At 45.5% G+C, this 24240-nt stretch overlaps 2 protein-coding genes across 4 annotated transcripts in view; both read left to right on the top strand.

Annotated features, from left to right (window-relative positions):
• The window catches only part of LOC139240954 (pleckstrin homology domain-containing family A member 3-like), a 37017-nt gene extending 26426 nt beyond the window's left edge, over nucleotides 1-10591 (top strand). The window contains exon 8 of the mRNA XM_070869534.1: nucleotides 5313-10591. Within this exon, the coding sequence (XP_070725635.1) occupies nucleotides 5313-5374 (62 nt within the window). The 3' untranslated portion in view covers nucleotides 5375-10591. The remainder of the gene's footprint in view (nucleotides 1-5312) is intronic.
• Nucleotides 10592-11033: 442 nt separating this feature from the next.
• tarbp2 (TAR (HIV) RNA binding protein 2) overlaps nucleotides 11034-24240 on the top strand; it is a 33516-nt gene continuing 20309 nt past the window's right edge. For 2 of the 3 annotated variants that reach the window (XM_070869532.1, XM_070869531.1), the window contains exons 1-2: nucleotides 13683-13806; nucleotides 20835-21004. In XM_070869532.1, coding sequence (XP_070725633.1) covers nucleotides 13754-13806; nucleotides 20835-21004 — 223 coding nt within the window. In that variant the 5' untranslated portion in view covers nucleotides 13683-13753. Of the gene's footprint in view, nucleotides 11107-13682; nucleotides 13807-20834; nucleotides 21005-24240 lie in introns of those variants that run through there. The other variant, XM_070869533.1, reaches the window with a different exon arrangement.

The following is a 24240-nucleotide window of genomic DNA, read 5'->3' as shown; positions in this document are numbered from 1 at the left end:
TGGAACTCACTACCACGGAGTGGTTGAAGGGGAAGCTAGACAAGCATGAGGGAGAAGGGAAGAGAGGGTTATGTTGCTAGATTTAGATGAGGAAAGACTGGAGGAGGCTCAAGTGGAGCATAAATGTCGGCATGGACTGGTTGGGCTGAATGGCTTGTTTCTGTACTGTATATTCTATGCAAAACCAAGGTTGTGGGTTCAAGTCCCACTCCAGGGACTTGAGCACATAAATCTAGGCTGACACTCCAGTGCAGTGCTGAGGGAGTCTTTCGGATGAGACGTAAAACCGAGGCCCCGTCTGCTCATGTGGATGTAAAAGATCCCATGGCATTATTTCTAAGAGCAGGGGAGTTATCCCCGGTGTCCTGGGGCCAATATTTATCCCTCAATCAACATCATTAAAACAATTATCTGGTCATTATCACATTGGTGTGTTTGGAGCTTGCTGTGCGCAAATTGGCTGCTGCATTTCCCACATTACAACAGTGACTACATTTCAAAAGTACTTCATTGGCTGTAAAGCACTTTGGGACATCTGGTGGTCGTGAAAGGCGCTATAGAAATTCAAGTCTGTCTTTTTTTAAATAATCTGACTGAGAAGTGAAGAACAAATACACAGTTCAGACCAAAACTCCTTTAGGCTGTGCACTGTCAAAATACAGTGAAATGTCGATGACCAGGTGTAAGCTATAATGTTTTGAGCGTCCTGTTTACATAGAAACATAGAAAATAGGTGCAGGAGTAGGCCATTCGGCCCATCGAGCCTGCAACACCATTCAATAAGATCATGGCTGATCATTCACCTCAGTACCCCTTTCCAGCTTTATCTCCATACCCTTTGATCCCTTTAGCCGTAAGGGCCATATCTAACTCCCTCTTGAATATATCCAATGAACTGGCACCAACAGCTCTCTGCGGAAGGGAATTCCACAGGTTAACAACTCTGAGTGAAGAAGTTTCTCCTCATCTCAGTCCTAAATGGCTTACCCCTTATCCTTAGACTATTTCCCCTGATTCTGGACTTCCCCAACATCGGGAACATTCTTCCTGCATCTAACCTGTTCATGCCTGTCAGAATTTTATGTTTCTGAGATCCTCGCTCATCCTTCTAAACTCCAGTGAATACAGGCCCAGTCAATCCAGTCTCTCCTCATGTCAGTCCTGCCATCCCGGGAATGAGTCTGGTGAGCCTTCGCTGCACTCCCTCAATAGCAAGAATGTCCTTCCTCAGATTAGGAGACCAAAACTGAACACACTATTCCAGGTGAGGCCTCACTAAGGCCCTGTAGTAAGACCTCCCTGCTCCTATACTCACATCCCCTAGCTATGAAGGCCAACATACCATTTGCCGCCTTCACCGCCTGCTGTACTGCATACCAACTTTCAATGACTGATGTACCATGACACCCAGGTCTCGCTGCACCTCCCCTTTTCCTAATCTGCCTCCACTCAGATAATCTGCCTTCCTGTTTTTGCCACCAAAGTGGATAACCTCACATTTATCCACATTATACTGCATCTGCCATGCATTTGCCCACTCACCTAACCTGTCCAAGTCACCCTGCAGCCTTTTAGCGTCCACCTCATAGCTCACACCGCCACCCAGCTTAGTGTCATCTGCAAACTTGGAGATATTACACTCAATTCCTTCATCCAAATCATTAATGTATATTATAAACAGCTGGGGTCCCAGCACTGAGCCCTGCGGCACCCCACTAGTCACTGCCTGCCATTCTGAAAAGGACCCGTTTATCCCGACTCTCTGCTTCCTGTCTGCCAACAAGTTCTCTATCCACGTCAGTACATTACCCCCAATACCATGTGCTTTAATTTTGCACACCAATCTCTTTTGTGTGGGACCTTGTCAAAAGCCTTTTGAAAGTCCAAATACACCACATCCACTGGTTCTCCCTTGTCCACTCTACTAGTTACATCCTCAAAATTCTAGAAGATTTGTCAAGCAGGATTTCCCTTTCATAAATCCATGCCGACTTGGACCGATCCCGTCACTGCTTTCCAAATGTGCTGCTATTTCATCTTTAATAATTGATTCCAACATTTTCCCCACTACTGATGTCGGGCTAACCGGTCTATAATTACCCACCTTCTCTCTCCCTCCCTTCTTAAAAAGTGGTGTTACATTAGCTACCCTCCAGTCCATAGGAACCGATCCAGAGTCGATAGACTGTTGGAAAATGATTGCCAATGCATCCACTATTTCTAGGGCTACTTCCTTAAGTACTCCGGAATGCAGACTATCAGGCCCTGGGGATTTATCGGCCTTCAATCCCATCAATTTCCTGCCTAATAAGGATATCCTTCAGTTCCTCCTTCTCACTAGACCCTCGGTCCCCTTGTATTTCCGGAAGGTTATTTGTGTCTTCCTTCGTGAAGACAGAATCAAAGTATTTGTTTAACTGGTCTGCCATTTTTTTGTTCCCCATTATAAATTCACCTGATTCTGACTGCAAGGGACCTACGTTTGTCTTCACTAATCTTTTTCTCTTCACATATCTATAGAAGCTTATGCAGTCAGTTTGTTCAAAGGATGCATTCCTCTTATCCTGCAAATTCCTTGCTCGGCTCCTGACTGGGGCAAGTTTAGTGGCCCTGCAACCTAATCTTGTATCGTGTCCCTCTTCGCAAAGTAAACTGTTCATGTGAGCAGACTGTCGAAATGCTCTCTGGAATGCTAGGACAGCAGGGGTAAGTATTTTATTTTGGACAGTGGGCTACTGATTTCCCCTGTGAGCTTTCCTGCTGCCTTGAGTCTGGGTTTGGTATCGTTGCAAATATCCTTCAATGCTGTCAATTAAAAGAAAAGCATTTCCTCTCTTGGCAGCTCAACCAGCACACTGGCCCAATTGCAAATATTGTGCCCAGTCAGCTTGAAGAGCTGTCTGGCTCACCAGACAAGCATTCGACGACGCAAGTTTGATTTAGTGCTCGGAAAGTGCTGACCGCTTAAACTGCGTCCCTCCCCCAGCAGTCACGGACCTTTCTTTTTGCGGACATCCACTTGTCATGGCTGCAGAACCTTTGGCTCTGCTCCAGCAACAATGTCTGGAGTCGACCCTGATGGAAAGACTGCAGACAAAGCAAAAGAGTAAGGGGCAGAAATTCGGTCGCGCCTCAGTTTGAGCGGTGTCCTGGGCGGAGCGGTAAATTTCGCGCCAACAAATGGTTTAGGTCTGCCGTGACAAAATTCATCAGCTGGGCCCGGAAAAATCACCAAAACCATCCCCAATACATGACACATGCCACCACAATATAAATTGCACACAAAAAAAACAATCGCCTTTACCTGAGGTCGGCATTACTTGCCTTACTGCAGCCGCTACAGCTTGGAACGCCAGCTTCCATGGGCGTTCTCACCAGGGGGCGCTACAGAGCATTGAAGGTCGGGCGGCAACCAAAAATCAAGCCGGTGTCGCAACCAGGGGCATTGCACACCGGCTGGCCACTTCTGGGTGGTAATGCTCCCGTTGATACCAGCACTGAATGTCCCGGCAGGGTGCTGGAAACTGGCTGCCTGGGCGCAAGTGCTTTCTGCCGCCATTGCCGCTGCTCCAAGTATTTCCACAGGGGAGGTGCAAAACGCATCATCTTCTGTGTAGGAGCAGTTCTTCTCTTCCTACCCCCTGATTTGCTGTAGCTCGTGTGGATTGGTGCCAACAGTGCTTGTATTGGTCCACCGCGGTGAAACTGTTGCCTTGTATTATCTCCTAGCTGTAGCTTAGTGATCAGATTTAGTTATGGGGATGGGAGGAGGGAAAAACAATGTCTTAAGTAATACAAAAGCAAAATACTGCGGATGCTGGAATCTGGGAATAAAAACAGAAATTGCAGGAAATACTCAGCGGGTCGGGCAGCATCTGTGGAGAGGAAGCGGAGTTAATGTTTCAGGTCGATGACCCTTCGTCAGAACTGGAGTGTGTTCGGAAAGAACAGATTCTTAACCAGCACTGAAAGGGGGAGGGGAAGAAAGAATAAAAGGGAAGGTCTGTGATCGGGTGGAAGACAGGAGAGATTAGAGAGACCAAAGGGATGATGACCCAAATTCAAATGGTAAATGGCAGGAGTTAGAAACACATTGTCAGGATAGTGTGTGAATGGCAGGATAATGACCAGCTGTCATTCGAGACGAGGAGAAAAAAAGGAAGAAACAAGCTCTGAGGGGGGTGGGGAAAGGGAGCCAAAGAGTGGCAGCGGTTATGTTCTGAAATTTTTGAACTCTATGTTGAGTCCAGAAGGCTGTAAAGTGCCTAAACGAAAGATGAGGTGCTGTTCCTCGAGCTTCACTGGAACAATGTAGGAGACAGAGGTCAGAGTGGGAATGCAGTGGAGAATTAGTGATGGCCAACCGGAAGCTCAGGGTCACACTTGTGGACTGAATGGAGGTGTTCTGCAAAGCAGTCACCCAATCTACGTTTGGTCTCCACAATGTAGAGGAGACCACATCGTGAGCAGCGAATACAGTATACTAAATTGAAAGAAGTACAAGTAAATCACTGTGTCACCTGGAAAGGAGTATTTGGGGCCCTGGACAGTGGGAAGGGAGGAGGTAAAAGGGTAGGTGTTGCATCTCCTGCGCTTGCATGGAAAGGTGCTGGGGGTGACTGCAGAATGGACCAGGGTGGAGCAGTCCCTTCAGTATGCTGAGGGGAGGGGAAGATGTGATTGGTGGTGGGATCATGCTGGAGATGGTGGAGAATGGTCCGTTGAACGTAGAGGCTGGTGGGGTGAAGGGGGTGAGAGCAGAAGTGCAGGAAATAGAACGGACAAGGTCGAGGGCCATGTTGACCACGGTGGAGGGGAATCTTCTGTTGAGGAAAAAGGAAGACATGTCAGAGGCACTCGTGTGAAAGGTGGCATTGTCAGAACAGATGCGACAGAGAAACTGGGAGAATGGAGTCCTTGCCGGATGCGGGGTGGGAGGAAGTGTAGTCCAGGTAGCTCTGGGAGTCGGTGGGCTTATAGTGGATACTGGTCGAAAGCCTATCCCCGGAGACGTTGAGGAAAGGAAGAGTCAGAGATGGACCATGTGAAGGTGAGGGAAGGGTGGAAATCTGATGTAAAGTGAGTGAAATTTTCAAGTTCCAGGCGAGAGCAGAAAACTGCACCAATAGTCATCAATGTACTGGAAAAAGAGGTGAGGGAGGGGACCAGAGTAGGACTGGAACAAAGAATGTTCCACATATCCCACAAAAAGGCAGGACTTATGTGGGTTCCCATAGCAACACTTTTAATTTGGAGGAAGTGAGTGGAGTTAAAGGAGAATGTCTGAAGTAATCTGGTTTTAAACTTCTCAGATTCACTCCAGCCTTCCCAAGACATCCAGGATGAATCTGCTGGCAGCGCCAATGGTGAATAATGTTGCAGGGAAATCGTACATTGCCTTGTCGATCGGTGCACAGAAGGAACCAATCGAGATCCGACTTACCCTACCCGGAGAAGGCAGCGACAAGGAAATGAAGAAACCTCTAACATTGCCATCGGAAAATCACCAAAACTGAGATCTGCTAGAAAATTCAGGAATGGGAGCTTGCTACTGAGGTCGCTGGTAACTCACTAACCTTAGTCTTGAGGTTTCCACTGAATCACTTGTTTGTAATGATGTAGAGTATTTAGCAGGACACTGTGGGGTGTGAGATTTTTTTATGGCAGAATTTCCATTGTCACACTGATTACCACCCTCTTTAATTCCAGGCTTCAGTCCCTAGTCCTATCTATCTAATGTATGTGTGAAGGGCAGAAATAGGAGAGCATCATATAGGGGAAGAAACACTGCATTCTCTTTCTTCCCCCCCCCTCCCCCGTGCAAGAAGCAAAACTTCTCCGCCCAGTAATACCATGCTTCTCAATTGTTCCACAGACAATGACCATGATTGCAAAATCAGACAATGGTAACTTAATATTGTTCAAAAACTAAGTGGGGAGCGCGGGGAATTTAAACTGGTGCTCCAGGTTTGAATTTTAATACACCCCCCCCCCCGGTTTAATTTACCTCACTTGCCACGTGCTGAGACACAAACTGTGTCGATTTGTGTTTACAATGGTACTGCTGTTAAATCTGACTTGTCTGAATTACTGCGCTCAAACTAGCTGTCACACCATTTATGAAGTAATGGTGAAGCCAAAAGAAATGCAGTTTACGTGCATAGTTTGAACGGTTACGTGGTTCCATAAAGACCATCTCTTCAAACATCCCTGAGTAGCATATGCTGCTTGTATGACAACATCTCCCCTGAAGCCGAGCCATAGATTGGATCGAAGATTTGCAGTCATCCTAACTGCCAGATTTAACCTGTCTTTCTTTTTTAAAAAGGAGAATTGCGATGATGCAGTAGGTGTTGTAAAGCTAGTTTTAAATTAATACGAACCAAGGCACATTGCTGCAATTTTACTCTCTTGACTTGGTTTGCTTTTTGTTCAGTGGGGAGAGATCATTTTTTCCCCCCCAGAAGTGACTCCATTTGTTGTTTACATTCCCTGTTTACTCCAGCCAAAACCATATTCTGTGCTACTTGAAGCCACTCCCCTAATATTTTACAATGTAAACTGTTACAAGTACTCTATTGCACTTAACATTGCTTTAAGCTGGCAATCAAGTACTAACTGGTTGTGAAATGTTAAATTGCCCACACTCCAGTTGTGGCCATTTTTTATATTTAAGTTTTCCAAAACTAAATCCCTATTGGCCCACATAGTTTGAAAACCAAGATTAAGAAAGGACCCATCAACTTTTGTTTTATTTGTTCAGTAGCAGACACTAGTTTTAACATTTGCTTGACTAAATCTAGGACCTTGAGTTCCTTTTGGTATTTGGTGGTCCTTGTTGCCTATTCAATGGCCTTACTTTTGCTGCGCTAACATTGTCATCTTGGATTGTTCTCCCTAAGTTGCTTTAACCTTATTCACAGGTCCATTGAGTTGCATGAGCTCTCCATGAGGTATGAAATGATAGATATTATTTTGCTTTTATTTGATCCATTTCATGTTATCGTAAGAATGTAGACTTTATCTTGTGCAAAAACAAGAGATCATGTAAGTTAATTCTCAATAGTAATTTCATTAATGTGTGTGTGTGGTCAGTGTATTGGAGTTGTATTTACAGAGAATGTTGTATGCATTTAATAGGAATATATATGCATACTTATGCCTTGTCAAGTCTGAATGTGCTTTATATTCTTACTGTTCAGACCAAGTGAAGAAAGGGTGAGGAAGTAGAGTGGCAAAATATGGAGGACTCTGGGGGAGGGGGGAGAGAAAGAGAGAACACTACCTGATTGTAATAAACTGCAGCTGAATTTAAACTCTCAGCTGTTTTAAAGCCATATTCTGGGACAATGCTATGGAGCAGTATTGAAATAAGGTACTGATTTTAACAGGGGAAATGACCCAGAATAATTTCCAGTCCAGACTGGAACCTCTTCTGCTTGAGTTGCACAAACCCTAGAGGTTTACAGCACAGAAGGAGGCCATTTGGCCCATCGTGTCTCTGCTGGCTGTTTGGTAGTGGAATCCAATACTACTTCCACTGCCCTGTTCTCTCCCCATTACTCTCTATCATCCTCTGCTTCAAATTCATCCAGTTTTCCTTTTAAAAGATGCAATGGTCTCTGTCAATGACTTCCTGTGGCAAAGCGTTCCATTCTCCTGAACATTTGAGTAAAGACCTTTCTCCCAACCACTTTCCTCACACTCGGTGACCATTTTAAATTGATGATCTCTGACTTCCCCCAACTGGGACAAATAATATTTTTTCATTCTTTCAAAACTCATTTTTGCAATTTAAAAAAAAAAAAAGCCATATTAAATCTCCTCCTTGACCTTCTCTGCTCTAGTGGAAATAGTTCCAGTATTTCGAGTGTAAAACATTTGTCCCTAAATTTAACAGCCCTGCGTTTTGGGTGGTCAAGCACAAATGTAGTGAGCCATTATCATGATTTAATATAGTGTTGTTTCTATTCTTATTAGTTGTGTACTATGTAAAGATCAACTTATCCTTGTAGAGATTCTTTTTGGGGGTTAAAAAAAAACGGTCAAAAGGCACTTCAGAGTTGCAGTATTCCCTTTCAGGTTGGAGCACACAAGACTGGCTTTTAGACAACCTGAAGAAAATGCCTCTGGGAAATCGGATGTACTTTTGATTTGATCCTTTTTCAGGTTAGTTAAAATGGGCATGCGTGAGCCAATTGGATTCCCCATTAAAAACACTGGTGCAAAGGATGTTGCCACCAGTGAGTAGCGTAGCTTCTATTTATAAGCTGAATCCTGTGTCTCATCTTCTGAACATAACAATTGGGAGCAGGAGTCGGCCATACGGCCCCTCAAACCTGCTCTACCATTCAATATTATGGCTGATCTTTGATCTCCACTCCACTTTCCTGCTGAATCCCCATTTGACCCGCACCAATATTAGCAACACCACATTCTTCTTACTGGATTATCTTCCAATACAGAAGAATAAGACTGCTGGCAGAGGATTTAGATTACCAGCACCATGTTCTTGGTTGCAATTGTGCCAAAAATACACACTTTCATTTCTGAACCTATTTAGATACATTGACATTTTCTCAGGAATCTGTCAAATATAATGAAAATGGGAGAGGAAGATGCAGCATCTAGATGTCTGTCTGATTATCACTTTTCTTTTCCCAATTTGTTCTGGGCGTCGCTGGCAAGGCCAGCATTTATTGCCCGTCCCTAATTGCCCTTGAGAAGGTGGTGGTGAGCCACCACTGCAATCCGTGTGGTAAAGGTGTTCCCACAGTGCTGCTAAGGTGTTCCAGGATTTTGACTCCGTGACAATGAAGGAACGGCGATACATTTCCAAGTCCGGATGGTGTGTGACTTGGAAATATATCGGAGGGGATGGTGTTCCCATGCGCCTGCTGCCATTGTCCTTCTAGGCGGTAGAGGTTGCGTTCTCGGACATAACAAATTTATAATTTCTTGAAATAGTGAGATGATTTAACCAGGTGAAACGCATCTGAGACTTTGTTACTCCGTATGTTGTTCAACAGAACAATTGGCATTTTCAGAATGCCCCTTATAGAAAGACATCTGATCGTACTTTTAAAAGATGAGAATGCTGGGCACGAAATGGAGAGGGGACCAAAGTGCAGGTGAAAAGTTTTTAAAAGGCTTTTCAAGGGAAGTGAATGAGGTAGCAAGCAAAGTAGTGTTGGAGGAAGAGTCCATGTAGTTGAGGGTGTTGCGTCACCAGCTGCGGATCTAATTTTAAGGGGTGGGCCAAGAAGTATCCGTCACAAACCAGTGTTGCTAGGGTTCCAGCAAAGAGAGGATGCTGCATCTTTCAAGAAGTTCATTGAGTTTCTCTGGTTGAGGAGGTCCATATTGGAATGTTTACAGCATTTTGTGTATCATGACCAGTTTCTTTCTGTTTTAAGGACTGCATCTCACTGCCTAGCGATATTAACTGTCAAAATGAAGGTAACTTTAGTTAAATGAAGAATGTAGCAGCACTTTTTATCATGGTGAAGTAACCAAATTCCTGAAGTCATTGTCCTCTTGAGAACACGACGGGTATAAAATGGTTGCTCCGTGGTGTGAAGTGTTACAATGTTGTGTTGGGCTGTGGTAACTTTTTATAATCTGTTGCTCTGACTTAACTGGTCAAAATTAGTTTTTCATATATTTTTTTAATTTTGCCAATTGGGCTTGAAAATTCATTGTTGTGAAAGTCGTTAGAACTAAAAATGTGGGTTTATTTTTTTGTGACTTTGTACTTGTGAAGGCTGTTAGTGCTGGGGGGAACTGAACATTTTCTATTTTGGGCAGCCAGTATTGGCATCAAGCACTCCCAGGGCAGGCACAGCACGGTTAAATGCAAAGCAAAGCTCCCTCTACTCTGCTCCAACAATGTGCCTCAGCTGCAACCTTCGAAAAACATCCCCAATTGCACAAGTAAGACATTTTCCATTTCCCACACCAGTCAATCTCTGAGTGAGATTACCAATTCGTTGCTCCATTGGGGGCCTGTTTTATACTGGTGGGTACATTCGGAGCTGGATTGTGACTGGCCAAGTTAATATAGGGCCCTTCTAGCCAACAGATAGAGGAAACTCTCGTCCATCAGTAAAGGGCAGATTGGCACCCCATCTCTGGTGAAAAGCCAGTAGTATCAAGCTCTCTGCCACCGCTGGAAAATATATATATTTTTTTTCAAATAGCTGGGATAGAGGATTTATTTTTCTTTAAAGACTTGCATTTATATAGTGCCATTCACAACCTCTGGATGTCACAAAGCGTTTTACAGCCAATGAAGTACTTTTGAAGTGTAGTCACTGTTTTAATGTAGGAAACTCCAAGTGGGATGGAGCAAAACAACTTTCAAATTGACAAAGCTGTGCATTCAATTTTAGAAGCATTTTGTAGATAATGACTTGGAATTCTTAAAGCCACGTTTATTATATTGCACCACAGACTAAAGCAAAATTGTACACCGCATCCATTTGAACATACCTCAGCTTTTCCCAAGAACTGGTATTCACTTGTAAATCTTTTATATGTACTCACCCATTTACTTTTATATCACACTGTACATTTCATAAATAAAGTTGATGTTTTGGACCAATATTTTGCAGCCTAATTTTGTTTAACTTCATGGTGATGATTGGGGTTTGGTTTGTGGCCATTTTGCTCTGGGATTGGTCACCAAATTTTCAGCTGGGAGGCAAAAACATATGTTTCAAAGTGAACTAGTGTGTTTACATGTAAAGTATTAATATATTTCACTTTTCTTCTGAATCTTATTACCTTTAAACTGTTGTGTATGGTGCTGTCTCCGACATGCCCAATCTCCTGGCTCTGAATGTTCCACATTTGCCATGTTTAGACTACTGCCAACATTCGATATTTTTTATTCTCTCTCAAATCAAACAAAAAAACTGACACTGTACATTTTACTTGAATTGACTGTAAATGAGGTACATCTCCCTCACAGCAACAACTTGTTTTTTTATAGCGCCTTTAACGTAGTAAAACATCCCACGATGCTTCGAGTGTTATAAAACACATTTTGACACCAAGCCACACAAGGAGATATTGGGGCAGGTGACCAAAAGCTTGGTCAAAGAGGTAGGTTTCAAGGAGCATCTTAAAGGAGGAAAGAGGCGAAGAGGTTTAGGGAGGGAATTCCAGACGCGCACGCACACTTATTACTTAACGATCACATGGGGCTGTCAGAGGCGCACAATTAGTTCTGTTGGGTCTCGCTCATTTGGAGTGACCAGACAATTTAAAAACTCGTCTTTATGGTATAACCTTTGGGTGTGCGTGCATTTATTCTGTTGGAGGCTTGTGCAGATCCTGTAGTGAAGGGTTGACTGCAGAGTGGCTCCTGGGAATTAAACTCCCAACTGTTTGGCACAACTCCTGAGGCATATTTTTCAATGAGTTGATCTCTGGTGATGCTCACAGACAAAATGTACGGGTGAATCACAGTGCAGCTCAAGTTCTAAGTTGAGGCTTTGTTATTGAGTCATTAATCATCAAATTCTGATGAACCTTTATGAAACACTGGTTCGGCCCCAACTGGAGTATTGTGTCCAATTCTGGGCACTGCACTTTAGGAAGGATGTGAAGGCCTTGGAGATGGTGCAGAAAAGATTTACAAGAATTGCTCCAGGGATGAGGGATTCAGTTATGTTGATAGATTGGAGAAGCTGGGGTGGTTCTCCTTGGAGCAGAGAAGGTTGAGGAGAGATTTGATAGAGGTGCTCAAAATCATGAGGGGTCTGGGCAGAGTAGATAGAAACTGTTCCCATTGGCGGAAGGGTCGAAAACCAGAGGACACAGATTTAAGGTGATTGGCAAAAGAACCAAAGGTGACACAAAAATCTTTTTTACACAGCGAGTGGTTAAGATCTGGAATGCACTGCCTGAAAGGATGGTGGAGGCAAACTCAATTTTATCTTTCAAAAGTGAGTTGGATAAGTATCGAAAGGAAACAAATTTGCAAGGCTACGGGGAACGAGCGGGGGGAGTGGGACTAGCTGAGAGTTGGCACGGGCCGAATGGCGGCCTCCTATGCTGTAACCATTCAATTATGATTCCACTCAGTGTATTAAATATGTATTTTACGATCAGTTAATGTAATTTTTAAAGTACTTCTCTTAGGCAGTCCCTCGGAGTCGAAGATGACTTGTTTGCACTCTAGAAATGGGTTCTCAGGTGACTGAAGAGTCCAATGCAGGACCTACAGTCTGTCACAGGTGGGGCAGACGGTGGGTGGGGTGCTTGGGTGCTTGTGCGCTCCTTCCGCTGTTTACGCTTGGCTTCAGCTTGCTCTCGGCGAAGAGACTCTAGGTGTGCAGCACCTTCCCGGATACTTCTCCTCCACTTTGAGCAGTCTTGGGCCAGGGATTGCCAGGTGGCGGTGGGGATGTTGCACTTTTTCAAGGAGGCTTTGAGGGTGTCCTTGAAATGTTAACCAGCAACTTAATCTCAAAAAATGCTGGAAATACTCTGGGTCTGGCAGCATCTGTGGAGACAGAAACAGAGTTAATGTTTCGGGTCGATGACCAGTCTGGATGAAGGGTCATTGACCTGGAACGTTGACTCTGGATCCTGTTCTCTCTGCCCAGTTTTGTACTTGGTGAAAGGCAATAGCGCTAAAAGACTAGACAGGCTGGGGCGCTCTCCTCTTTTTCTAGAGAAGACTGAGGGGTGACCTGAGGTCTTTAAAATTATGAAGGGGTTTGGTAGGGTAGATAGAGATGTTTCCACTTGTGGGAAAGACCAGGCCATAAAAATTCCCTGCCACAGAGTTGTTGATGCCAGTTCATTGGATCTATTCAAGAGGGAGTTAGATATGGTCCTTGCGGCTAAGGGGATCAAGGGGTATGGAGAGAAAGCAGGAAAGGGGTACTGAGGTGAATGATCAGCCATGATCTTATTGAATGGCGGTGCAGGCTCGAATGGCCTACTCCTGCACCTATTTTCTATGTAGTCACTAATAAATTCGATCAGGAATTCAGGAGAAACTTCTTTACCCAAAGAGTGGTTACAATAATAAAAAAACTTGTAGTTGAGCGAATCGCATAGATGCATTTAAGGGGAAGCTAAATACATGAGCAAGGGCGAGAAGAATTATGTTAATAGGGTTAGATGAAGTAGGGGGCGGGGCAGGAGACTCGTGGAGCATAAAAACCCAGCATCGACCAGTCGGGCCGAATTGAAAGATTTGCATTTCTATAGCGCCTTCCACGACCACCGGACGTGTCTCTGCGCTTTACAACTCGAGGTACTTTGAGTGTAGTCACTGTTGTAATGTGGGAAACGGCCTGTTTCTGTGCTGTAAAATGTCTAATGTAAATGTAATCTTTGCAAGTGGCGACTGCGCTAAACATACATGTGTCACTACCATGTTGCCCCATAATACCAACAAGCCCTGAGGGGAGCAGTTTTCGACTGAAATGAGACTAGCTGCTTTTTTTTGGTTTTAAAAATGAGAACTAATTTGATAATTTAAAGAAAAATGCCCACGGCCCCCACCGCCCTGAGAGGCCGCCATTCGCACTGTCCATCAATACCTGACGCCGCGCTCCCGGGCTCCGGCTGCCTGAACTTCGCGCCCTTTTTTTTGCGGCGCGAGCCTGAACCGGAAGTGCTGGCGGCGGGCCGGGAGCACGCCTGCGCAGTGGGACTCGGCGCTTATGCAGGACCGTGCAGGAGGAGCCGCCGCCGCCGTCTGAGCCAACGATCACCGCCAGTGTCGTCTGGGATGACGGAGGATCGGGCCGCTGCTGCAGCGAAAAAGACTTCCAGCTGTCCCAGGTAACGGAGGAGGCGCTGCAAAGCCGACTTTTCCAGCAGCAGCACTTCTTTTGTTCTTCGCCTTTCATTCGCTGTGTTCAGCCGAGAGCTGCCTTGAAAGAAAGACTTGCATTTCTATAGCGCCTTTCGCGGCCACCGGACGTCCCAAAGCGCTTTACAGCCAATGAAGTACGGACATTGTTGTAATGTGGGAAACGCAGCAGCCAATTAGCGCACAGCAAGCTCTCACAACACAGCAATGTGATAATGACCAAATCATCATCTTTAGTAATGTTGATTTGAGGAATAAATATTGTCCAGGACACCGGGGAGAACTCCCCAGCTCCTCTTCGAAATAGTGCCATGGGATCTTTTACGTCCACCTGAGAGCAGACAGGGCCTCGTTTACATAGAAACATAGAAAATAGGTGCAGGAGTAGGACATTTGGACCTTCGAGCCTGCACCACCATTCAATAAGATCATGGTTGATCGTTCATCTCAGTACCCCTTTCCTGCTTTCTCTCCATACCCCTTGATCCCTTTAGCTGTAAGGGCCATAATCTAACTCCCTCTTGAATATATCCAATGAACTGGTATCAACAACTCTCTGCGGTAGGGAATTCCACAGGTTAACAACTCTGAGTGAAGAAGTTTAACGCATCAGCCGAAAGACGGCACCTCCGACAGTGCAGCGCTCCCTCAGCACTGCACTGGAGTGTCAGCCTAGATTTATGTCCCTGGAGTGGGACTTGAACCCACAACCTTCTGACTCCGAGGCGAGGGTACTACCCAGAACCACAGCTGAAACCAAGCTGTAAATAAATAGAAGTTTACGGGGCAGAGCGATCATAAGCAAAGCTAGGGGTGCTAGGAATACAAGGAATTAACGGAACGCTGATGTTGATGTCACATAAGGCCAAGAATAATTTCTGCACAGCCATAGTGCACTTTATTTACCAATATCTGAGCCTAGACCGGAGCGATGTAGCACATGGGAATATTGAGCAGGGAAAAGGAGGAGAAAATCTCTCTTGAACGTGAAAGTTGAATTTTAGTGTCCTACAGTTTTTGGTGGGCACTCCAACAACTGTGGTAAAACACAAAGATGGTCTGTGCTGGGGCTCCTCGGGCTTCTGGTATATACATGACCAACCTTTGCAGTTCCTCTGCAAAATGGTTAAACTTGGAGATAACAGCAAACTTGTGGGGGACTGTGCACTTGGAGGTCGCCAAGATTTACAAAGAGGGCTAAACAACAACTTGCATTTATATAGCGCTTTTTATCCTAGTACAATGCCCCAAGGCGCTTCACAGGAGTGTCATCAAACAAAATTTGACACTGAGCCACATAAGGAGGTATTGGGGCAGAAGAGCGGCTGGAGTCACTACAGTGCATCTGCAAGACTGAGAGCTACGTGGATAGCACGTTTCTGGAGGTGGTCGCCCCGCAGCTTAAGAGTGTGCAGGCAGAGAGGGAGTGGGTAACCGCCAGACAGAAGAGGAGGACATCTCTCTCTCCAACCGGTATTCTCTTCTGAGGCGCCTCTGGGGAGTGCAGCCAGAGCCAAGACCACGGCACCACAGATGTCTCAGCTGCACGGGGGAAGGAAGAAGAATGGAAAAGCTATAGTGGTAGGGGATTCAATATTCAGGGGAGCAGACAGGCGTTGACTCCAGGTTGGTATGTTGCCTCCCTGGTGCCAGGGTCAAGGATATCACCGAGCGGCTACAGGACATTGAGGGGAGAGGATGAACAGCCAGAGGTCGTGGTCCAGATCGGGACCAATGACGTGGGTAGAAAGAGGGATGAGGTCCTGCAGGCAGAGTTTAGGGAGCGAGGAGAGAGATTAAAAAGCAGGACCTCAAAGGTAGTAATTTCCGGATTACTCCCGGTGCCACGAGGTAGTGAGTACAGAAATAGGAGGACCGAGCAAATGAATGCGTGGCTGGAGAGATGGTGCATGAGGGAGGGCTTTAGATTCCTGAGGCATTGGGACCTGTACAAGCCGGACGAGTTACATAAGAACATAAGAAATAGGAACAGGAGTAGGCCATACTGCCCCTCGAGCCTGCTCCGCCATTTCAATAAGATCATGGCTGATCTGATCATGGACTCGGATCCACTTCCCCGCCCGCTCCCCATAACCCCTTATCGCTCAAGAAATTCTCTGTCTTAAATTTATTCAATATCCCAGCTTCCACAGTTCTCTGAGGCAGCAAATTCCACACATTTACAACCCTCTGCGAGAAGAAATTGCTCATCTCTGTGTTTTTAAATGGGCGGCCCCTTATTCTAAGATCATGCCCTCTAGTTCTAGTCTCTCCCATCAGTGGAAACATCCTCTCTGCATCCACCTTGTCAAGCCCCCTCATCATCTTATACGTTTTGATAAGGTCACCTCTCATTCTTCTGAACTCCAATGAGTGGAGGCCCAACCTACTCAACCTTTCCTCATAAGTCAACCCCCTCATCCCCAGAATCAACCGAGTGAACCTTCTCTCAACTGCCTCCAAAGCAAGTATATCCTTTCGTAAATATGGAAACCAAAATTGCACGCAGTATTCCAGGTGTGGCCTCACCTTGTATAACTGTAGTAAGACTTCCCTGCTTTTATACTCCATCCCCTTTGCAATAAAGACCAAGATACCATTGGCCTTCCTGATCACTTGCTGTACTTGCATAATATCCTTGTGTTTCATGCACAAGTACCCCCAGGTCCCACTTTACTGCGGCACTTTGCAATCTTGAGGGTTGTACCTCAACAGCCGGGACCAATAATCTTGCGGTGGGGTTTGCTCGTGCTGTTGGGGAGGGTTTGGCAGGGGGATGGGAACCTGAGAATAGTCAGTAGGAAGGGGAGTAAAGCTGGAATTGGAAAGCAAAAATGTAGAAAGTGAATTTGATGGACAGGAAACAAGCAGGAAAAAATGGATTAAAAAAAAAACATTTAAAAACACTTTGTCTAAATGCATGTAGCATTCGTAACAAAATAGATGAGTTAATGGCATAAATAGATACAAATGGGTATGATCTGATCGCCATTACAGAGACGTGGTTGCAAGGTGACCAGGACTGGGATCTAAATATTCAGGGGTATTTAACAATTTAGAAGGACAGACAGAAAGGAAAAGGAGGTTGGGGTAGCACTGTTAATAAAGGATGAGATCAGTGCGTTAGTGAGAAACTATATTGGCTCAGGATCAGGATGTTGAATCAGTTTGGGTGGAGATAAGGAACAATAAAGGGAAAAAGTCGCTGGTGGGCACAGTCTATAGGCCCCCTAACAGTAGCTACGCTGTTGGACAGAGTATAAATCAAGAAATAATGAAGGCTTGTAATAAAGGAACGGCAATAATCCTGGGTTATTTTAACCTTCATGTTGATTGGGCAAAGCAAATTGGCCAGGGTAGCCTTGAAGAGGAGTTCATAGTGTATCCGGGATAGTTTCCTTAGACAGTACGTTGTGGAACCAACCAGGGAGCAGGCTACTTTAGATGCAGTACTGTGTAATGAGGCAGGATTAATAAATGATCTCGTAGTGAAGGATCCTCTTGAAATGAGTGACAATAATATGGTTGAATTTCAAATTCAGTTGGAGGGTGAGAAAGTTGGTTCTCAAACCAGGGTCCTAAGCTTAAATAAAGGAGACTACAAAGGTATGAGGGCAGAGTTGGCTAAAGTGGACTGGGAAAATAGATTAAAGTGTGAGACGGTTGATGAGCAGTGACAGACGTTTAAGGAGATATTTCACAATGCGCAACAAAAATATATCCCAATGAGAAGGCAAGACTGTGGCTAATTAAGGAAATAAGGGATGGTGTCAAATTGAAAACAAGGCCATACAATGTGGCCAAGACTAGTGGGAGGCCAGAGGATTGGGAAACTTTTAAAAGCCAGCAAGGAACGACGAAAAAAATGATTGAGAGGGAAGATCGATTATGAAAGTAAACTAGCACGAAATATAAAAACAGATAGTACATAAAAAGGAAAAGAGTGGCTAAAGTAAAAGTTGGTCCCATGGAGGATGAGATTGGGGAATTAATAATGGAGAACAGGGAAATGGCAGAGATGTTGGACAAATATTTTGTATCGGTCTTCACGGTAGAAGACACTAAAAACATCCCAATAGTGGATAATCAAGGGGCTATAGGGAGGGAGGAACTTAATACAATCACTATCACTAATGAAGTAGTACTTGGTAAAATAATGAGACTAAAGGCGGACAAGTTCCCTGGACCTGATGGCTTACATCCTAGGGTCTTAAAGGAAGTGGCTGCAGATATCGTGGAAGTGTTGGTTGTAATCTACCAAATTCCCTGGATTCTGGGGCAGTCCCAGTGGATTGGAAAACTGCAAATGTAACGCCCCTATTTAAAAAAAAGGAGGCAGACAAAAAGCAGGAAACTATAGACCAGTTTACCTAACATCTGTCGTTGGGAAAATGCTGGAGTCCATTATTAAGGAAACGGGAGCAGGACATTGAATCATGCTTTTCTAAATCAAGCAGAGTCAGCATGGTTTTATGAAAGGGAAATCATGTTTGACAAATTTGCTGGAATTCTTTTGAGGATATAACGAGCAGGATAAATAAGGGGAAACCAGTGGATGTGGTGTATTTGGATTTCCAGAAGGCATTCGATAAGGTGCCACATAAAAGGTTACTGCACAAAATAAAAGCTCACGGGGTTGGGGGTAATATATTAGCATGGATAGAGGATTGGCAAACAGAAAACGGAGTTGGGATAAATGGGTCATTTTCCAGTTGGCAAATGGTGACTAGTGGGGTGCCACAGGGATTGGTGCTGGGTCCTCAACTATTTACAATCTATATTAATGACTTGGATGAAGGGACCAAGTGTAATGTAGCCAAGTTTGCTGATGATACAAAGATGGGTGGGTAAGCAAATTGTGAGGAGGACACAAATAATCTACAAAGAGATATAGATAGGCTAAGTGAGTGGGCAAAAATGTGGCAGTTGGAGTATAATGTGGGAAAATGTGAGGTTATCCACTTTGGCAGAAAGAATAGAAAAGCAAATTATAATTTAAATGGAGAAAAATTGCAAAGTGCTGCAGTAGAGGGGGACCTGGGGGTCCTTGTGCATGAAACACAAAAAGTTAGTATGCAGGTACAGCAAGTGATCAGGAAGGCAAATTGAATGTTGGCCTTTATTGTAAGGGGATAGAGTATAAAAGCAGAGCAGTCCTGCTACAACTGTACAGGGTATTGGTGAGGCCACACCTGGAGTACTGCGTACAGTTTTGTTCTCCGTATTTAAGGAAGAATATACTTACATTGGAGGTTGTTCAGAGAAGGTTCACTAGGTTGATTCCGGAGATGAGGGGGTTGACTTATGAAGATAGGTTGAGTAGGTTGGGCCTATACTCATTGGAGTTCAAAAGAATGAGAGGTGATCTTATCAAAACATATAAGATAATAAGGGGGCTCAACAAGATGAATGCAGAGAGGATATTTCCACTCGTAGGGGAAACTAAAACTAGGGGACATAGTCTTAGAATAAGGGGCCGCCCATTTAAAACTGAGATGAGGAGAAATTTCTTCTCTCGGAGGGTTGTAAATCTGTGTAATTCTCTGCCCCAGAAAGCTGTGGAGGCTGGGTCATTGAATATATTTAAGGTGGAGATAGACAGATTTTTGAGTGATAAGGGAATAAAGGGTTATGGGGAGCGGGCAGGGAAGTGGAGCTGAGTCCATGATCAGATCAGCCATGATCTTATTGAATGTTGGAGCAGGCTCGAGGGGCCAAATGGGCCTACTCCTGCTCCTATTTGTTATGTTCTTATGTAAAGAGGGGGCCGAGAGGTTTAGGAAGGGAATTCCAGAGCTTGGGGCCTAAGCAGCTGAAGGCATAGCCGGCAATGGTGGAACGATGGAAATTGGACATGCGCCAGAAGCTCGGCGAGATTTGGGCTGACGAGTGGCAAATGCAGTTTAATCGCGACAAATGCAAAGTGTTGCAAATTGGGAGTAAAACACAAAAGCAGATGTAGTGCATGAGCGGGGTAATTTGTTGAAGGGGAATTGAAAGCAATCTAGAGGTGGTGTTTGGTTGTCTCATTGGTCACCATGTTCAAACAAAGCAATGAGAATGTTGGGTATGTTGCCAAATCATTCTTCAGCACTGTAGTAAAGTAGCGCCTGGAGTACTCCGTACAGCAGTAGGTGCAGAGGAGAGCAACCTGGCTAATCCCTGCTGTCAGCGAGGAGTTCTGTGGAACAAATAGATAAGCTGGGGCTTTTCAACCGAAAGAAAGATGTGCATTTATATAGCGCCTTTCACGACCACCTGACGGCTCACTGCTTTACAGCCAATGAAGTACTTTTGGAGTGTAATTACTGTTGTAATGTGGGAAACATAGCAGCCAACTTGCGCACAGCCATTGAGGGATAAATATTGGCCAGGACTCCCCTGCTCTTTGAAATAGTGCCATGGGATCTTTTACGTCCACCTGAGTGGGCAGATGGGTTCTCGGTTTAATTTCTCATCCGAAAGACAGTGCAGCACTCCCCTGTCAGCCTAGATTTATGTGCCCGAGTCTCTGGAGTGGTACTTGAACCCACAACCTTCTGACTTGGAGGCGAGTGTGCTACCCACTGAGCCACTTAAGTGATAGCCTTGCAGTGGAATATATAATGCTGAATGGGATAGAGAAAGTAAGCCTAGCAAAATACTTTCAGACAGACCAGGGCCGCCGAGCAACAGGGCACAAGCACGAAGTGGGGACAGTCAACTGTAGGTCAGATATCGGGGATGTTATCTGTGCCCACTGATAACAGCTGGACTGGGTTGGCAGCAAGGGTGGTTGCGGCTTGGAAACTGGACTCGTTGAAGTGGCTTGTAATGGCTAGACGGGAGGGCTGGTATCCTGGCAGGGCGAATGGCGGTTTGGATGAAGGTGGCACTATCTGGATCGTTGGCACCTCTCGGCCAGCACAGGCTGGTACATTTAGTATATCTTGTCTGCTGTTCTCCCTTTAGAAGAACGTATTGCCACATCCTGTCACCTTTTTGTTCTTTAATGCAGTATTGAGCAAATGCTGGCCTCAAACCCTGGGAAGACGCCGATTAGTTTACTACAGGAGTATGGAACAAGGATTGGAAAGACACCGGTGTATGACTTGCTGAAAGCGGAGGGCCAAGCCCACCAACCTAATTTCACTTTCCGAGTGACGGTCGGAGAGATTAACTGCACAGGTTTGTGTCTCGGGTTCTTCCATTATTGGCGGCGGGGTTTAAATCAAATCTCTTGCTTCTTTCAATGTTTCGCATTCATTTTTGTTGGAATAATTCTAACCGGGTGACAGAACATAACATAAGAAATAGGAGCAGGAGTCGGCCATTCGGCCCCTCGAGCCTGCTCTGCCATTCAATAAGATGGCTGATCTTTGACCTCAGCTCCATTTTCCTGCCATATCCCCATATCCCTTGATTCCCTTAATATTCAAAAATCTATCGATCTCTGTCTTGAATATACTCAACAACTGAGCCTCCACAGCCCTCTGGAGCAGAGAATTCCAAAGATTCACCACCCTCTGAGTGAAGAAGTTTCTCCTCATCTCAGTCCTAAATGGCCGACCCCTTATCCTGAGACTGTGACCCCTGGTTCTAGACTCTCCAGCCCCGGGGAAACATCCTCCCTGCATCTACCCTGTAAGAATTCTGTATGCTTCAATGAGATCACCTCTCATTCATCTAAACTCTGGAGAATATTGGCCCATTCTATACAATCTCAGCACCAGATGCCGACTTCTGTTTCTGCGGAATCCTGGTGCTGAATCGGCGCTGATCAATGTTACTGCTGAGCTGCGCGGCCGTACAGCAATCTGAAGGGTCTCGCGCAGGCAGCTCACCGGCTTTTCCAGGTGCAGAAATTTAAAGGGGACACGCGTTAAAAGAATCCGGACGCACAGAGCAAAGCGCAGCTTATAGGGAACATTGGTGCTGATGGACTGGGTGAGGCGTTGCTGATTGGAGAGCTGGCCCGCTCCGCATTTGTGGGTTATTTTAAATTGAATTTTCTATGCAGGCTGTTGGACATTTCTAGATTTTTTAAAACCTGTTAGTAGGTGGTTGAGATGATGATCACATTCTGCAATTTTATCTTGCTGTTTTCCTGTGTGGAAATTTTTTCCTGAAAATTGCCTTGCATTTACGAATGAAGATGCTTCTGTTCCTGATCAGAACACTATCTTGTGACTAATTGGATCAAATTCTGTTTTTGTTGCATTGATCTTTGCCAGTGCTTTCGAAATCGCTTTCGAAATCACATTCATCGAATCCTAGACATTTACGGCACGGAAGGAGGCCATTCAGCCCATCGTGTCTGCGCCGGCCGACCAAGAGCTATCCAGCCTAATTCCACTTTCCAGCTCTCGGTCCGTAGCCCTGTAGGTTATGGCACTTCAGGTGCACATCCACGTACTTTTTTCTGCCTCTACCACCCTTTCAGGCAGTGAGTTCCAGACCCCCACCGCCCTCTGGGTAAAAAAAGTTCTCCTCAACGCCCCTATAATCCTTCTACCAATTACTTGACCTCTATGCACCCTGGTTATTGACCTCTCTGCTAAGGGAAATGGGTCCTTCCTAACCACTCTACCTATTCCGTGCTTCTGTATTTTGATGGCAATTAAAAACCGACGCATTTAATCATATTCCTCCAATAGACTATGCCTATTTTTTTTCCCTGTTGTCTTCTGCAATACACAATGACATGGCACAGCGCTGCTTAGGGCCTTGATCCCATCTGTGTAACCAAATGATGCTACCCGCTTTAACAAACACTGTTCAAGATGAACGTTTTCCAGCAAGGTGCTGTTCTGTTCGCAGCCCAGAGTAACTAGAGAATTACATTGCATTTGAAGCTGGCTGAGGAGGCAACTGGATGCAAGTCTCCAGCTTCACGGACCTGCTGGAGAATCAGCAGTGTCCACGATGTTTGTGCCCGCTTCATACTGGCGGGTACGGGACGTCTTAATGACATCGTTGCACTGGTATCAACATTGAGGACTAGGAAGAATGCCAGTCCTGGAGACCAGTAATGGCCGCCAGTCCAAGGCAGACCCACGTGATGCGCCGTCTGAGCAGCTCGCTTTCCAGCCAGAAAATCTGAAATGAGTGGTCTCCAGCAGGATGCTTTTAGACAAGCAGAAACCAGAATCTTCTCACAGAATTTATAACACAGAAACAGGCCATTTGGCCCAGTGGGACTATACTGGTGTTTCATCATCATCGTAGGCAGTCCCTTGGAATCGAGGAAGACTTGCTTCCACTCTCAAAATGAGTTCTCGGGTGACTGAACAGTCCAATAGGAGAGCCACAGTCCCTGTCACAGGTGGGACAGACAGTCGTTGAGGGAAGGGGTGGGTGGGACTGGTTTGCCGCACGCTCTTTCTGCTGCCTGCGCTTGATTTCTGCATGCTCTCGGCGTTGAGACTCGAGGTGCTCAGCGCCCTCCCGGATGCACTTCCTCCACTTAGGGCAGTCTTTGGCCAGGGACTCCCAGGTGTCAGTGGGGATGTTGCACTTTATCAGGGAGGCTTTGAGGGTGTCCTTGTAACGTTTCCGCTGCGCACCTTTGGCTCGTTTGCTGTGAAGGAGTTCCGAGTAGAGCGCTTGCTTTGGGAGTCTTGTGTCAGGCATGCAAACAATGTGGCCTGCCCAGCGTAGCTGATCGAGTGTGGTCAGTGCTTCAATGCTGGGGATGTTGGCCTGGTCAAGGACGCTAATGTGCAAGTCATAGTCAGCATCTTCACTGAGGCGTACGAAAGCATTGGCCTTACACTAAACATCCGTAAGACAAAGATCCTCCACCAGCCTGTCCCCGCTACACAGCACTGCCCCCCAGTCATCAAGATCCACGGTGTGGCTCTGGACAACGTGGACCATTTCCCATATCTCGGGTGCCTCTTATCAACAAGGGCAGACATCGATGAGATTCAACACCGTCTCCAGTGTGCCAGTGCAGCCTTCGGCCGCCTGAGGAAAAGAGTGTTCGAAGATCAGACCCTCAAATCTGCCACCAAGCTCGTGGTCTACAGGGCTGTAGTAATACCCTCCTGTATGGCTCAGAGACATGGACCATATACAGTAGACACCTCAAATCACTGGAGAAATACCAACGATGTCTCCGCAATATCCTGAAAAGCCCCTGGGAGGACAGACGTTAGCTGCTGTTTATGCTCCACATGAGCCCCCTTCCCACTCCATCTAGCCCTAACAGCATATCCTTCTATTCCTTTCTCCCTCGTGTACTTATCTTGGAATGCATCCATGCTATTCACCTTAATTACTCGTTGTGATAGCGAGTTGCACATTCTCACCACTGAGTTTTTTAAAAATCCATTCAAAGAATGTGGGCATCGCTGGCAAGGCCGCCATTTATTGCCCATCCCTAATTGCCCTTGAGAAGGTGGTGAATACAACTGAGTAGT

The sequence above is a fragment of the Pristiophorus japonicus genome, chromosome X, assembly GCF_044704955.1.
Source record: "Pristiophorus japonicus isolate sPriJap1 chromosome X, sPriJap1.hap1, whole genome shotgun sequence".
NCBI lineage: Eukaryota > Metazoa > Chordata > Chondrichthyes > Pristiophoridae > Pristiophorus > Pristiophorus japonicus.
Note: the sequence above shows the minus strand (reverse complement) of the source record. Positions and strands in the feature narration are given on the sequence as shown.